This window comes from Etheostoma cragini, chromosome 2 (genome assembly GCF_013103735.1).
Source record: "Etheostoma cragini isolate CJK2018 chromosome 2, CSU_Ecrag_1.0, whole genome shotgun sequence".
NCBI lineage: Eukaryota > Metazoa > Chordata > Actinopteri > Perciformes > Percidae > Etheostoma > Etheostoma cragini.
Genome location: NC_048408.1, coordinates 9,630,518 through 9,646,372, shown reverse-complemented (window position 1 = coordinate 9,646,372; position 15,855 = coordinate 9,630,518). Strand labels below are relative to the sequence as shown.

Here is a 15,855-nt window from a genome sequence, read left to right as displayed (position 1 = left end):
AATGGATGAGTGTGGAGATTTATTTTTACACTCTCAGTCAGTCAGATTCCTTGTGTCAAACCATTTAAACTAGTGTGTCGATCACAGTGGTGCATGATGAAAACGGCTCACCAAATGGAGATAAACATCCATGTAGGAAACTAATTTTGATCAATGAGGTTCAGAAGGGGCAAGGTACATTAACCAGGAGAATAGCAGGTTCTACATCATGATATGCACTGAAAATCTAAACGTTTTTTGTAGTTATTTTGTAGTAGTCTTTTATAAGGAAAACAATACATTACCATGTGCAATTACACTGCACTTCGCCATGACACTTTCTAATTTGCTTTTTTATGATGGTTGTAGAGATTTGATTAACTTGAAGGAAAATCTTTCAGCATAAAAGACCCATTTTAAGCAACATATAAATGCCTCGCCTTGTGTGCTGGGAACTTCACTCTCTTTGTGCCAATTCTTCCATCATTCACAGAGCACTGGGTGTGACTATACCAAGGCACACAGGGCTCAAAACCTTTTAAAGTGGTTGCCGGCAAGGCAACCAGGCATCAGCTTTTGGTTGCCAAAATTGACAATACATTTGCCCTGTTTTAAACTTCCTTTTTTTGGAGCAATTGGTTTCTTATGTAACTACACATTATTAAAACACATTTTAATAATTTTGAGATATAATTTCCCATCCTTAACAAATAGGGGTGCGATGGATAACAAAACTCACGGATCAGATCATTTTACGGATCAAAAAATATTATTTTTTCATAATATTGATATAATTATTATTATTTCACCAGCAAATTGCTATTAAAAGACAAAAAATTTGTGAGAAAAGGGTATTTTCAATAAGTTTGAATTCAACACAAGGTTTACCAGTAAACGCTGCATTTAGTCCAGTCTGTGTTGGGCTTCCGACAGCAGCAGTGACCAGTGCTGATTTGTGTCTTTTAGTCTTTATTGGCAGACCATTGTTCGTCCCGGTGTTGGAATCCTCTACAGTGAAATACAGTCACAATTTTACACCGTTTAGCTGTCAGCATTTTGACAAAGTGTAATCCAGTTTCCACTGTAGCTAACAGTACGAAACGTTACCTGCTGCCAAGTGTAACATGTTATTAGTGTTTACTAGTATGACATGCAGCGATGCTTCTGTTGACTTTAACGTCTGTTTCGGAGCATCATAGTGCAGCGCAGACAGTAAAGTTGCACTGTAATGAGGCAGTGGTATCTGCGTTGCTACTCTGTCTGCTACATACCGGGCACCGGGGCCATATTAGCACCTGAGTTTAACTTGCGGTGTTAACGTGAACAGAAAATTGCGTTGCCTGTATCTTTTCATGGCAAACGCGCGTGTGTGGAAAGCGGTCGCACAGCAGCTGAAATGTTGTGTTGCACACGCATGTAGTGTTAAACTTTATGGAGACAACCAAGTAAAACATTGACTTCTTTTGAAATAAGATTTTCCTGTTTTGTAAGTGGGGATTTGTTTGCAAATTGCATCATTATTTGCACTGCCATGAAAGTAGAGCCATTTTGAATAGAAATTATTATATGAGATGTTCATTTGACTCTACGTATAGAGTCATTATAATAAATTGTAGGGATTTCTGAAACATTAAAATGTATTCATATTCTTGGGGTGGTTTTTCACAAATTAACACACATGAAAATGAGTTTTCTGCAGTATGTTCTGCCAAGGGAGGCGTACTAAAAGGCGTTACATGCGTTTTCTACACTTTCACACTTAGCTACATTAGTAAATTCCCATGAAAAGGTATGCAGTTAGGCTTGACTGTTGACCCTGGGTAATGAAATGTAAATGTAATGTTCTTTTATAGCGCTTTTCTAGTCTCAAAGACTACTCAAAGCGCTTTTAAATGGTACAGGATCCATTCGCCAATCACACACATTCATACACTGTGGCCGAGGCTGCCACCCGCTCATCAGATAATCTCTCACACACATTTAAACACCGATGGCGCAGCATTGGCGGCAATTAGGGGTTCAGTTTCTTTCCCAAGGACACTTCGATTTGGAACTACAGGGCCAGGGATCGAACCACCAACCTTCCGATTGGGAGGCAACTGCTCTACCACAGATGTTGTGTTTATAAGTGCAGTCAGTGCACATGGGTCCATTGGCTGACATTCAGACTTGCTCATTCTGCTGCCACCGTTAGCACATCCAAATTGTATCTCACATGCAGCCTCATTCTTACTGCATGTGGATGCTACACTGCTCAAAATCTTAAATTAAACTGAAAACTACAATTCTCCCTACTGGTAAAATATTATCAGAACTTGTTCTTTACATTTTAAGAAGATGCATCAAATTCATACTAATTGGGATTAAAGTATAAAATTAGTTCAGGTCATTTTCTTAGGGAATACACATATTTGCACAACTTTGGAAGGTTAAAGGATCCTAAACATACAAAGAGATGGTTACTTAAGCTTTAGGTTTTATTTGACAATTCATGTGTTGAGAGATTTTAGAAAAAATAGACTGTAGTTCAACAATAAATTAGCGTTTCTGAATAAAAAAATATTAAGTTATCACAAGGCTAATACATGTATATTCTCTAATTCTTGCCAAACTGAACAACTGGACATGAGAGCCCCGGTCAGAGTGGTGACAAGGAGTTTGCTGAGATAGCACCTTTAAAAACAGTCAGAGCAGCACTTGCTTGGCGGCAAAACATCTGTCTGATACAATAAAAGAAATGTAACTTGTCAGCTATAATTCAAAGCAGACTAGAGACAACATTTTAACAACATTTCTGCTGTAAAATGTGAAGGTGGCAGTCTCTTGCTGTTGGTGCTCCTTTAAGCACAGATGGAAAAAGGACATGTGAGGTTTGATAAAGATAACAAGCTACACGTCTACCCCGAAGTTTGTGTTCCCACTGGTGGGATATACGGCCAATTCAGTCAAAGTACACTCATTTAATGAGTGGCTTCTCCATGGATATGAGTGGAAAGGTGGTTAACTTATTTAACTTATTAGATTTTTTTAAAGCAACATTTGTGAATGTTGAATGCCGAAATGTGAAGCTTAATGATAAGATGAAAGCAGTCAATAAACAAGCACAGCAGAAGAATTATAAATAAAATGGTCTCCCCTCACTGCATTTACACTAAGCTCCATATCAAATTGAAGCCCTTCCATATCACTGTATTGTCTTCAGAACAAGAAAGTGACAGTCCTGGTATGACCCAGTAAAAGCCAGGTCTTAAATCCCTTTGGAAAATCTGTGGAAAGACCTCAATACAGCTGCTCACAGACACTTCACTTTACACTTGACTGAACCAGAGTAACTATGCTCTGAAAGAATGTGACAACAGGCTGATACAGACTCAGAGGTGTCATTAGTTAAACTGTTAAAACAAGCAAACAATAATTAAAATACCAATGAAAATAAAAATGAAAAAGAAAACACAAAATTACAAACATGAGACAAAAGCAAGTTTTAAAAAAGTGAGTCTTCAGCTACTTTTTTAAAAGCAAGACTACAGAACATAGCTGCAGTAGACCAGAAATCCCCCACCATTTTCCATTTTAGAGATTAAGCTGCCACACCATGAATTGTGAACAAACGTCAACTGGCTGGATACTGTCCACATGCACTGTATATCTTTTCAGCTAGCCAGTAGTGTTCCAATTCATTGTGGCAAAATGCTCAGATGGTCTTCCCTTGGACCTAAATCTGTTGAAAGTGTGGGATTGCAGAAATGGAAAAAGGGACACAGCACCATCTTTCCTCAAGCCAAATGAAAACTCAGAGTGATGTGTCAATCACAGGACAAATGACAGAGAGAGTGAGGGAGAGAGTCCAACAGCCAAAAGAGCCAGCTGCCTGTAGGCGTTTCATGACATGACCTTGTCAAGGTCAAGGCTGTTAATACTGGGTGAATTGAATTTAAAATCCTGTATAATATATCCTACAGTAGTGGATAGGCAAGAAGGAAAGGAGAGCCCCTTAAAGATGACTGTTGACACGTTGGGTTAGGGTTAGGGGAGGTCCCTTTGTAGTTGGTGGTGACAAAATACCGAGCTAAAAAGAGTGACTCACTTCATGGTTAGCATTCCTTGGTGTGTTATTGTTCCATTGTGTTTGCTGGATGTGTAAATAGACAACTGGTTGCTAACAGGTATGTTTTCCACAGCAACCTTACAAGGTGATAATGATGTATGTGTTTACAGCTCGTTCGCTGGATCCACGTGTCTGAAAAAAATCAATATCTGTTTCAACCCTCACAATTAAATGCCTAAATACAACACAACTATTAACCTAAAGATAATTCTATCTCCAACCTTAGAGGTATCCTTTTTTCAACTCCTTTTTATAGTGGCACTATAGAGTAGTGTATCAATATTGTATCTTGTTGGGTACTCCCACACACATTCTACATCTACATACATGAGCACAAGGGAGAAAAAACAACTCCATAGGTTGTGTTTGAGCCTTAAATAGGAAAACAAAGTGTTGTCACACCTAAGGTCCTCACAAAGATAGCCCAGAATGTTTGAAAACAAAATAAAAAATACCTTCAATTGTTCTATGCTGCTACTATTATACTACTGTCATTCCCTAAAGGGATCTTACATAATTAAGTAAATTTTCTTTTTGGATTTACCATTAGAGCAGTCCAGATTATTATGGGATTGATTCAAATGCAGCAGATTTGTCAGATAAACATTCATTCTGGGAACTCTACTCCATTATAATGTAACAAAACTGGTTTCTAGTTCAGTTATGCCATTTACGCCAAGTTGCTACCATCCTATCTTATGTTATCTAAAAATAGTAGGAGAAAGTTTTTGCTTCTTTTAGTGGCAGTGTTTGAAAGAAATGTCCTTGGGTGAGCAAGCCCCAGTGCCACCTTGGTTTGGGTTGAGCCCCCCATGTTTGACTTCTGGCTCCGCCCCTGGTTGTCCTTGAAAATATAATACATTAAATGAAATTAAAAAATAAAAGCACACACACACACACACACGCACACACACACACACACACACACACACACACACACACACACACACACACACACACACACACACACACACACACACCCCGTAAAGCTCTCTTGCAGACATGGGATCTTGTGTCAACAGCAGGTGCACCTATTACCCTATAGAGGGCAGCTGAATGACAGATATAAAAAGACAAAACTTAACTAGAACTGCAATCATTGATGATCCGGTCTAAGACTCTCGGTGCCAGTCGCCCTCGACGACCCGGGGAGAGTGTGAAAGTGGGACCCAAAGCATGACGGTGGGGAGGCAAACGTCACTAAATATCGAGAGGTGTGAGACGCAAGGTCTGCGGTACATTGCCATAGCAAATATCCCATTAACACTGATGGACTAAAAGGGAAGAAACTGGTTTAGTTGACTATGGGTACATTCACACCTTAAGTCTTAATGGTTAACTCAGATTTTTTACTCAGATCTGATTTTTTTGCTTGGCTGTTAACATTGACTTGTAAAATGTGTGGTCTATATTAGAGTCAAGTGTGAACTGTTTGCGGTTTTGATCAGACCTGTATGCAGCAAAAGAGCAATGACGATGACATCAGATGCAGCACGCTGTTGCACTAAAATTAGAGAGGTCATGGAGGAAATAAGCATTTTCGCCTTTATATAAAAATGTTTTTGGAATGGCAGCCGTAATTTAATTGAGCGTGTGCTGAGGAGGAGAAGAACAAAGAGTAAGAGAGCCAAATTAGCTACTTTCCAGGGTTATGGTTGCAAATTCACTGGAGGTCTGGGTGGATGCAGAGACAAAGCCAGGAGTGGTGGGACTGTGCTGTAAAGAGCTTTGCAGTGATGCATTTTCTTCAAAACTTTTGCACGCCTAGTTAGGTTTTTAATTTTACTGTCTGTGTGTCTAGGGCTAGCTCCTGCTGGCGCAAAATTATGAGACATTGGTTGTTCACACTGCGGCCACATTGAAAAAAAAAAGGGAAAATCAGACCTGGGTCTGATTCAGGACCACATATGGAAGTGGTCTATATCTGATTTGAAAAAAACAGATCTAGGAAAGATTTTAGTGTTCACATTACTTCTGAAGAAGTTTGACCATGGGTCTCATTTATAAAACTGTGAGTAGGATGCTTATTGACAGTGTACATACGCTCAAAAACCAAATATGGCGTACGGCAAAAGCAATTCAGATTTATAAAACTGTGCACATGCACATCTTTAAGCAATATTCCCTTCATAAATCACGTGTGCATACATGAATCAGCCTCTTTTTTTAACCATAAATATTCAATTCAAAGCACCTCATAAATGCTGATAAGTATGTTAGTGACCCTGGCAGTTGTTCTTTTGTTACACTGAATCATGCCGAATCATGACTCTCTGGAAACAGCTGGTTGCCCCCAGAGTTTCGAGGACGTCTTTGGACTGTGTGGTATGGTTCCAGCGCGTTGCCCTCCCACTTCAGTACAGAGATCCAAGCATTTTAGCCAGTCATCGTCATGGTCCTTGGGGTCAGTCCTCCTGCAGCGCCAGCAGTGCCATCATGCAGCATTACTCACGGGGGGGGGGGGGGGGGTGTCACCGAAGTATTTTTGTTTACAGCAATTAAAGTGATTGTTAACACCATGCCAATATAACGGCATCAACTATATCCCCTACCCAGAGAAACAGTTTAAAGACAAAAGTGTAAAAGGCAAACACACTTTCTTCATGCAGATTTTGTCACTAACAATAATAAAGTTTGGAGGGATAACAAGGACATTAAACGATTGCGCTAGAGGTTAACGACTATTTCCAGACTGACATTTGATGATATATGCACAGTATTAAAGACATATTTCATTATTTACACTGTGTTCTGCCATTATTTAATGCTAGGGTATTGCTATCATGTATTCCATTGAGTTGGGCGATCTCCTCCTCCTGCTCTCCAGTGATACAGCGCAGGTTAAACATTAATCACAAATTTGTATTAAAGATTTGTGTTGGATTTTACAAGATGTTTATAGAACAAGTATTACTTAGTACAAGCGCAAATAGCACTGCTGGATTTGATCTTCATGGTAACGTGGACTATATGGAGAGAAAAAATGTGCGTGAGGCATCAGTAGCTGCAAATATTACGAGTAATCGTTATTCCCACATTTACTTTCTGCAGTCTGACGTCAGTTCGCGACCTCATCATCTATGTCACGTTTATAGATGAGACCCCTTGTCAATTGCTGATAAAATTTCATTTTGCCAACACATGATAAAGTTTGTGTTCTGTAGCTAGCTAGGAAATTTTGTTCAGTTGTCCAATGCGCAAACTTTATTATATGATATTATATATAAGGTTCATCTGGATGTACTACCTACCAGGCGATTTTGCCAAAACTTCTTAGCAGAAATGGGCGTGGCATATATCATGTTATTCAGATTAGTTCAAGGAATACATGGATGTAAGTTTTCTAATGTGGGAGTTAAAGGCAAAAAAAACCAGTAAAGCGCCACCTAGTGGTCCATACATGTAATGTTTGGTAGGTGAGCTGCATGACCCATTTTACATTTACCCTGTAAATTTAAAGTTGCTCACATTAGTGTAAATGATGAATACAAATGTGGGTCCCATAGGCCATGCCCAGTTTGACCAACCAGTACCCCACTGTAGGGGTGGCCTCAGAAGTGGCCCTAGATGGTACCCTCCAAATTTCGTAAATATCAGATGGGCCGTTCATGAGATATAAACCTGTTGTACTTGTAGTGCCACCTAGTGGCCAATTGTCATAAAATGTGTGAGGGACCTCCAGTGGGGCGTGGCAAACAAGAATCTAAAGTTTTGCATTGACAGCATTTACTTTGGTCGAGATATGAGAAAGTTGATCTTTTCATAATTACTTGCTATGCAAATTTGTTTGTTTTGTTTTTATTATCCTCTAAAAAATATTTTCATAACTATGTGTCAGGTCGGTCTAGAGATGCTACGTCCCAAAGTTCATGCACATCGGTCGCACGGTTTAGGAGGAGTTCGACAAAGTAGGTTTTTGATAAATCACGATTTTTAACTGGCCGTGGCCTATATCAAAAGATTCAGTTGGATCCAGGGAACACGAGAATATATGATTTTTGAATGTGCGATGTACAGTTTGGGAGTTATAGGGCCACCCAGTGGTCGAAGTGGGTCAATTGCGGAGTTTTGGACCACTATTGAAAATGGCACCCCCCCACCATGTACTATTTAGGCTGTAGTGGGAGTTTTAGGCAGAGAGGAATAATAGTGGGGGGAAAAAAAGCCTTAGGAAAACAACAGGGTTCCACAGCCCTGCTGTGTGAAGCGCGTAGCTTTGCTGCTGTGGTTCCTACAGCCTCGGGCTTGGACCCCTCATTAATAGCCCCCTGTGGTCCCTGGCAGTAGATTGGTTGGTATATGTTCAAAGGAAACCCAACGGGCTGATCAGTAGAGTGCTTTTCATGTTAAGGTGAGAATGACAGGTCTGTCTGCAGGTGGGGGGAGTGTGTCAGATTCTGACAGTCCATCAGCACAGATGTTAAATTGCTTCCTACACTACAGTCATTCCCTCCAGGAATTTGGGATGTTGCGATCACAACAATTCAACCAGTCACCATGAATTTGCTGTGACTCGCAATTTTGACCAATCACCTCAACATTTGACCAATTACTGGAGTTTCCCGCGACTTCAACCAATCACAGCAGTCCCTTGTGTCAGTAAGTGACGCTGAGACCCGCTGACCAAGTGGGAGTGAGAACAGATTGACTCAACGTCGCCAAAATTCATTTCCTTATTTCTGATACGAAGATGAGTGTGTGACTCAAACATCTCATCTCTTATTTTTAAAGAATTCATTTTTGCAATTTTAACTGTCTCTCGCAACTTCATTGAAACAAAAATACAAAAGAAATCACAACTTTTATTGCAATATTTTAATTTTAGTGAGTCTTCAGCTACTTTTTAAAAGCGAGACCACAGAACATAGCTACAGTGGCCCAGAAATCCCCCACCATTTTCCATTTTAGAGATTAAGCTGCCACACCATGAATGGTGAACAAACTTCAACTGGCTGGATACTGTCCACATGCACTGTATATCTTTTCAGCTAGCCAGTAGTGTTCCAATTCATTGTAGCAAAATGCTCAGATGGTCTTCCCTTGGACCTAAATCGGTTGAAAGTGTGGGATTGCAGAAATGGAAATAAAAAATAATATTTTTTTTACAAAAGCTCCTGCAAACAGCAACAATCTCATCAAAAGGCCGCGGAACCCTGGAGGGACTGTGCATTGATTGCAGAGTTTTGCGATGTGCTTAGTTTCCTTTTGACAGACAGTAAATGCATCATGTCATCTGTGACAGGGTGTTGTCACATAGGCACCTAGGTCTGGACTTGTCAGGGAATGTAATACAGTACTCAATTCTATACATCGTATACAACAAATTATCCTAATATATGAGGGACAGCTTTCAAGTTGTGTGGCTCGATGTTAGGCTCTTCCAACATGCTCATGGCAGGCCACTCAACGGTAAATAATGCTAAAATGCAGAGGTTTGCATACTGAAGGAAAGCTGGAGACATAAATCAGTGGATGCCCATCACACAAGTGAGGTTGTTTCCACAGAGGTTTTACTCTGTTGTCTCTTAAATGCATGCCATGTATTTCTGTGTGCAACATTGTGTTCTTAAACAAGCCATGTCTAATTTTCCCCCACAGTTTGGGACTAAAAAGAATACACTTGTGAACCCTTAAATACCAACCAGCCTATAAATGATATCCTTGCTGGCAATTACAAATATGCATTATTTAGTAGTCCTGCATTGCCAGATCTATCTCCACAGTGCTGTGAAATAAGGGCTGGCTATACCACACACACATTGAAGGATAGGGAAAACAAAGCTCTAAGCTTTATGATTTTCATTGAACCAATCACAATCCCCTTGGGTGGCGCTAAGCTCTGGATGCAGCAACGGTGGCTTCGTAATGTAGTCTCGGGCAGGAACTTGCTTTGGTGGAACAGTTGCACCGGGCAAAAGAAAACGCCACATAAATAATTAAATGAAGTTAACTTTTTGTCACACAATACAGTAACGTGAGCTATTTAAATTAGCAGGATACATGGTTAAATGTAATTTGCTCATCATGTGTACTTCATCCTTAGCAATCTCTGTCCCTAAAAGCCCCATTTAGATAAATGCCAATACATATTCTTTGTACATCTTTACAGTCATTAACCAAAAGAAACAAGTAAACCTGCTTTATTGCATGATCCAATTTTTCCTACAGAACTTGCCATTTTCAGTGTGTAGCTTGCTAGCTTAAAGTTTTTTGTTCATCCTAAGCAAAAGGATTTTTAAATAGGCAACAGAGTGTTGAAATGTTGACGATGATCCAGACTAATTGTTATAGTGACAGGCACCCCCTCCCTTTCATTATTCATCAACATCAAAAAAGTGAAAAATGAATGCAAGTTTATACACATCAAATCATCGGGGGGGTTATACATTCACACAAGTGCACAAATGCCTGAGAAAAACTTATTTTGCAGATGCATTTCCTCTCAACATCCAGCCTTGAGGCCCTTTCTCTGTGGCTTATGTAACTAAGTAGCAACAAAAACAAAAGGATGTATCAAAAGGTGCTGGTATTATGTGCATGTTTTAGCATATTTACAAATTAAGAATACTTAAAACACTGCCAGACATAACATAGCTTTTTGGATTTCCAAAGAACTGCCCTTCCTGCCAGGAAGCTTTTGCTTATAATTTGTTAGTTAGTGCTCTGTGACAATGCAGTTACCACTCCACTTTATCTCCCAAATTAGCAGTTTCTGGCTTAAGATTTCTGGCAAACATGGCAATACACTGCCGGTCAAAAGTTTGGAGTCACTTTGATATTTCTATTGCAGTCCATTATAGACAAAATACCAGCTGAGATCAGTTGCATTGTTTTTTTTTTAACCAGGGCAGCAGTTTTCAGGTTACATTATGTGCTTACATAATTGCAAAGGGGTTTCCCAGTGTTTTCTCAGTTGGATTTTTTTTAAATGATATCAGATTATTAAACAGAATGTGCATTTGGAACATTGGTTGCTGATAATGGACAATGTAGATATTGCATTAAAGATCAGCCACCCACTCAGATCAGCTGGTATTCTTTCTATAATGGAGTCGTATGGAAATTTGTAAGTGACCCCAAAATTTGGACCGATCTTAACCCAAGCTTGAAATTGCTGTGTCAGAAAACACCTGGGTGACATTACAGATGTTTTTTTCTATGCTCATGTTTTCTACTATCTCTGTAAGTAAACATTTGTTCTAGACTTTTTGTACTAAAGCTTTCTCCATACTAAAATAAATGGCGGCCAATAAGAGGTAGAAAAGTAAACATGCTAAAACTAGTGTATATAAAACCAAAATATTGGTACAGTCATTTTGTCAGGCAGATAATTCCAAATTGAATGGATGAATTGGCATTCTTTTGGAACAATCACTCATGCTCTGTGTCTTGTTCATTTGGACCAATCTACTCTGCTTCTGTTGTCAGCGACTCATGTTGTCCTCCATTATCTCTCCTATGGGTCTGTGTTGTTTTTCTGTAGGGAACATCTTTGTGGTGAGCCTGGCAGTGGCAGACCTTGTGGTGGCCATCTACCCGTACCCTCTGGTCCTCACCTCCATCTTCAACAATGGCTGGAACCTGGGCTATGTTCACTGCCAGATCAGCGGCTTCCTCATGGGCGTCAGCGTCATCGGCTCCATCTTCAACATCACCGGCATTGCCATCAACCGATACTGTTATATCTGCCACAGCCTCAAGTATGATAAACTGTACAGTGACAAAAACTCAGTCTGCTATGTGATGTTAATCTGGGCGCTGACTGTGGTGGCCATCGTGCCCAACCTATTTGTGGGTTCTCTTCAGTATGACCCACGGGTGTATTCCTGCACATTCGAACAGTCGGCCAGCTCAGCGTACACTATCGCAGTGGTTTTCTTTCACTTTATTTTACCTATCATGATTGTCACATACTGCTACCTGCGCATTTGGATACTGGTCATACAGGTGAGGAGACGAGTCAAGCCAGACAACCGGCCCAAGCTAACGCCACATGATGTTAGAAACTTTATCACAATGTTTGTTGTGTTTGTGCTCTTTGCCGTTTGCTGGGCACCGCTCAACTTCATCGGTCTGGCTGTAGCTATCAAACCAGAGGTGGTGGTTCCTCTCATCCCAGAGTGGTTATTTGTGGCCAGCTACTTTATGGCCTACTTCAACAGCTGCCTTAATGCCATTGTGTATGGAGTGCTGAACCAGAACTTCAGGCGGGAGTACAAGCGCATTGTTGTGTCAGTGTGCACAGCACGCATCTTCTTCCAGGAAAGCTCCAACGATGCAGGGGAAAGGCTCAAGTGTAAACCGTCACCCCTCATGACCAACAATAACCAGGTCAAGGTGGACTCTGTCTGATCCACAACTCAAGAGGAATACTGAGCGGACAATAAAAGATGTGCTGTGACTGAAAGTTAAAAAAAGAAAAAAGGCAGGGTGAGGAAAAACACCAAATACTAATATAAAATAGCTTCTCTACTCTGAGCTGTCTACAGGAGTTCATATGGTGCTATTGGACCTCTGAACAATCACAGTAAAAACAGGGGTGCATATTATCTCTCTCTTGTTTGACTCTGCAGTACCTGTAGTACAGTAAATATGATGTACGTTTTGTTTTCCTGTTTACAGTGATGATATAAATGTATCATACATAATATAAGTATTTATTTTGTATGACATGTCATGTAGATATATGGTAAGATACATCAGGTTCCAGTTAAATGAAGACAACATAGGCCAATAAAAACATTCTACAAAACTTGATTGAAAATAAACGCAGACATTCATAAATGAAGTTTTAATTTTAATACTCTCATTTGTGACACTGTAACACAAATTGAGTGCAATGTGGGTTGCTGCTGTTGTATTATACCTTGCAATACGTTAAGTGAAACATATATTTTAGTCTCTCTCTCTCTCTCTCTCTCTCTCTCTCTCTCTGCCACGGTGTGAACTCATTATACTGTATGCATGGATATGCAGGAATTGTTCATATACAAAATAAAACCTTATATTGATGGAGTATCTGATTAAGTCCTGTGTCCAATGTACTCACAATTTCAAGTTTATTGCAAATCTGTAAATGCATTCAGTATGACCTGTCCCTGTCGGTCCAGCTACTGAAGGCCCTGCCTTCACCCAGATACCAACCATTTCCCCGACCATTACGCTGAACCCGTAAAATAAGTCAAAGTTAACAATAATCTAGACATAGTATAATTTATTCAACATAAGTGAATAAAAACTTTAACATTTTTAATATTTCATCTTAGGCCTTCACTGAATACCTAAACTATGTTGTGTGGCTGATCCTCTAGAGTTTTAATTATGCCAAGGATTAACTATGACAGCTCTGCTAAAATCTGCCTGAGTAATGGGAATTTATCATACGTGGAACACAACAAAGGAATATGATAGGGCTGATGTCAGACATTTTTCCTCTGTTTTGCCTGTACCATATGTGTGTTAGTATAACACTGAAGCTATCGGGTTTTGCCTGCAAGCAAATTTAAAGGGGAACATATAAACACTGTATATACAGTATAGATGTATATTTACACATTTATATAAACACACGTACATGTATACACACATATACTGTATATATATATATATATATAAATAACTGTTGGGAGCCAGTGTACTAAGGAAACTCTACTGAATAGGAAGCACGGACTGTGTCGCCTACTTCACATCATCTTTTGCATGTGTGTTGCATAGCATGCATAGGCAACCCGGTTAGTCTAACACAGACAAAAGCAGCATGCATTACAGAGGAGAATGGCTCAACTATGTATTTGAAATCTACTTGGCTTATATAACGGCCACTAAACATCATCCTCAAAGCATAAAGCTGAAAAAGCCAGCTTCCAGCAGACTCCCTGCCCCCTTCTCTATCTGCTTAATCCCAAGAGCTGTGTGGGGTTGTAAAATGACTGAAAGGGTTGTGGATGAGCAAATGTAAAAATTTACAGGGATTTACACTGACCCCAAACAGTTTCTACTGTAATAGGCCCAAACATCTGTACAACAATATAGAAGAAAAAACGGGTTATATGACCAATGGCACTGACTTGGTGGCACCTCATATCATATTTACAAAACAGGAGTTTTTTTCTCTTTTTTGGAAACTATTCTTTTACATTGTTGTGTACTTGTGTTGTCTCCTAGGGGTCGACTTTAGGTCCTTTATTCACTTGTGAGCAGTACATCTCTTAAACTAAACAAAACTACTCTTCATAGTCAGAATAGACAGAAGACTCAGGTACATTAAATGCAATGGTTTTATTAGCATGCTAATAAACTCACTGGCAACAGGGTCCAAAAACGGCCAAAAAAGGGAAATCCAGAAAACAGGCAATTGTAAAAATCCAGGGAAAACAACAGCAACAACAGGGATGACCGCTTGAAGGTTAAACACAAGGAAGGAGACAATCTCGCACTGGAGTACGGGGTAGACTGAACTTAAATACAAAAGAAAGGGGAGACAATGAGACACAGGTGAAACACATTAGGGCGAGGACAGGTAATCACACAGGTGGGAAAATCCCAACAGGAAGTAAAACAAGACAACACAAGGGAGAACATAACTTTCAAAATAAAACAGGAAACATGAAATGCGACAGAACACCCCTCCCTCCTCCCCCTCTATAACGATGGCTAAGAGATGGCCCAAAAATAAATAAAAATAACATCCACATTAGGGTAAAACAGCCCAGGGAAGGTGGATGGGGACCGGGGGAGGAACCACATAAGGGCGAAGGGGGGACAAATACGGGAGTGACGCAGGAGACAGCAGGGTGAAGTGAACCGAGAACTCAAGGCAACGGGAACTGTGAACATAGACCGGCAAAGAAAGCAGAACTCCTCAGAAGGCCGAGCAGAACGGCGAAGGCTGAGTCTCCTTGTAAACCGGGCAGACAAAGGGACAGCTGGGCTAGAGCCAGGCAATGGGTCAACTGGCCTGAAAGACAGGCGAAGGGACAGATGGGCCAGGGTCCGGCGACGTAACTTGGCCAAGCCGCCAACAGAACACGAAGAACAGGAGTCAGCCAAGCCACCAACTGAACACGGAGAACAGGAACCACAGACACATTTGCATGAGTCAACACAGGAATACTACTCCCAGAACACCCTCTCTTGGTCCCGAAAAAGAGGCCTTAGCACAGAATTCTCCCCACCACTTAAACACCCCCAAAGTCCAGTCAATGTGATGGTTGTGTTTGAAGAGCCATGGAAACCCAAGGATAATCAGGTGTTGGAAGACATGCACCAGAAAAAAAAACTCAATCGTCTCAGTATATTGGTCAGGGAGAAAAGGGTCACAGGAGCGGACCGATGAGTTACCCGCCAGAGCAGCCGGCCATTCAGCGCTGTGGCTCTCAATGACGCAGGCAGCGGAACAGAGTTCAGTCCCAACCCTATGGCAAGGGAAAAGTCCACGTGGCTAACATTAGCTCCGGAGTCGACCATCACCCCCTAAGTACTGGAAACCCCAGAGGAACACAGAGTTACAGTGAACATGGGGCAAGAGGGAACGCCAGAAACTTTTTCGTGTTCGAAGCGCCGCTTTTCAATCTTGATGGCTAGGGCGACGAGGGCGTTGAGGTCCCTATGAAGATCCAATGTGGCACTGGACAGACTGTGCTGGAAGGCATCCAGTAGAGCAGCCTGATTCCACCCGCTCTCTGCTGCCAGCTTGCAAAAGTTTACTGCATAGTCTGCCACTCTTTGTCTGCTCTGACGAAGGCTCACAAGATTCCGGGCCGCTTCTC

The 15,855-nt window shown here is 40.8% G+C and overlaps 1 protein-coding gene across 1 annotated transcript in view; it reads left to right on the top strand.

Moving 5' to 3' along the window:
* The window catches only part of mtnr1aa (melatonin receptor 1A a), a 41,024-nt gene extending 27,921 nt beyond the window's left edge, over positions 1-13,103 (top strand). Inside the window, exon 2 of the mRNA XM_034888588.1 lies at positions 11,571-13,103. Coding sequence (XP_034744479.1) covers positions 11,571-12,439 — 869 coding nt within the window. The 3' untranslated portion in view covers positions 12,440-13,103. The remainder of the gene's footprint in view (positions 1-11,570) is intronic.
* Positions 13,104-15,855: the final 2,752 nt, after the last annotated feature.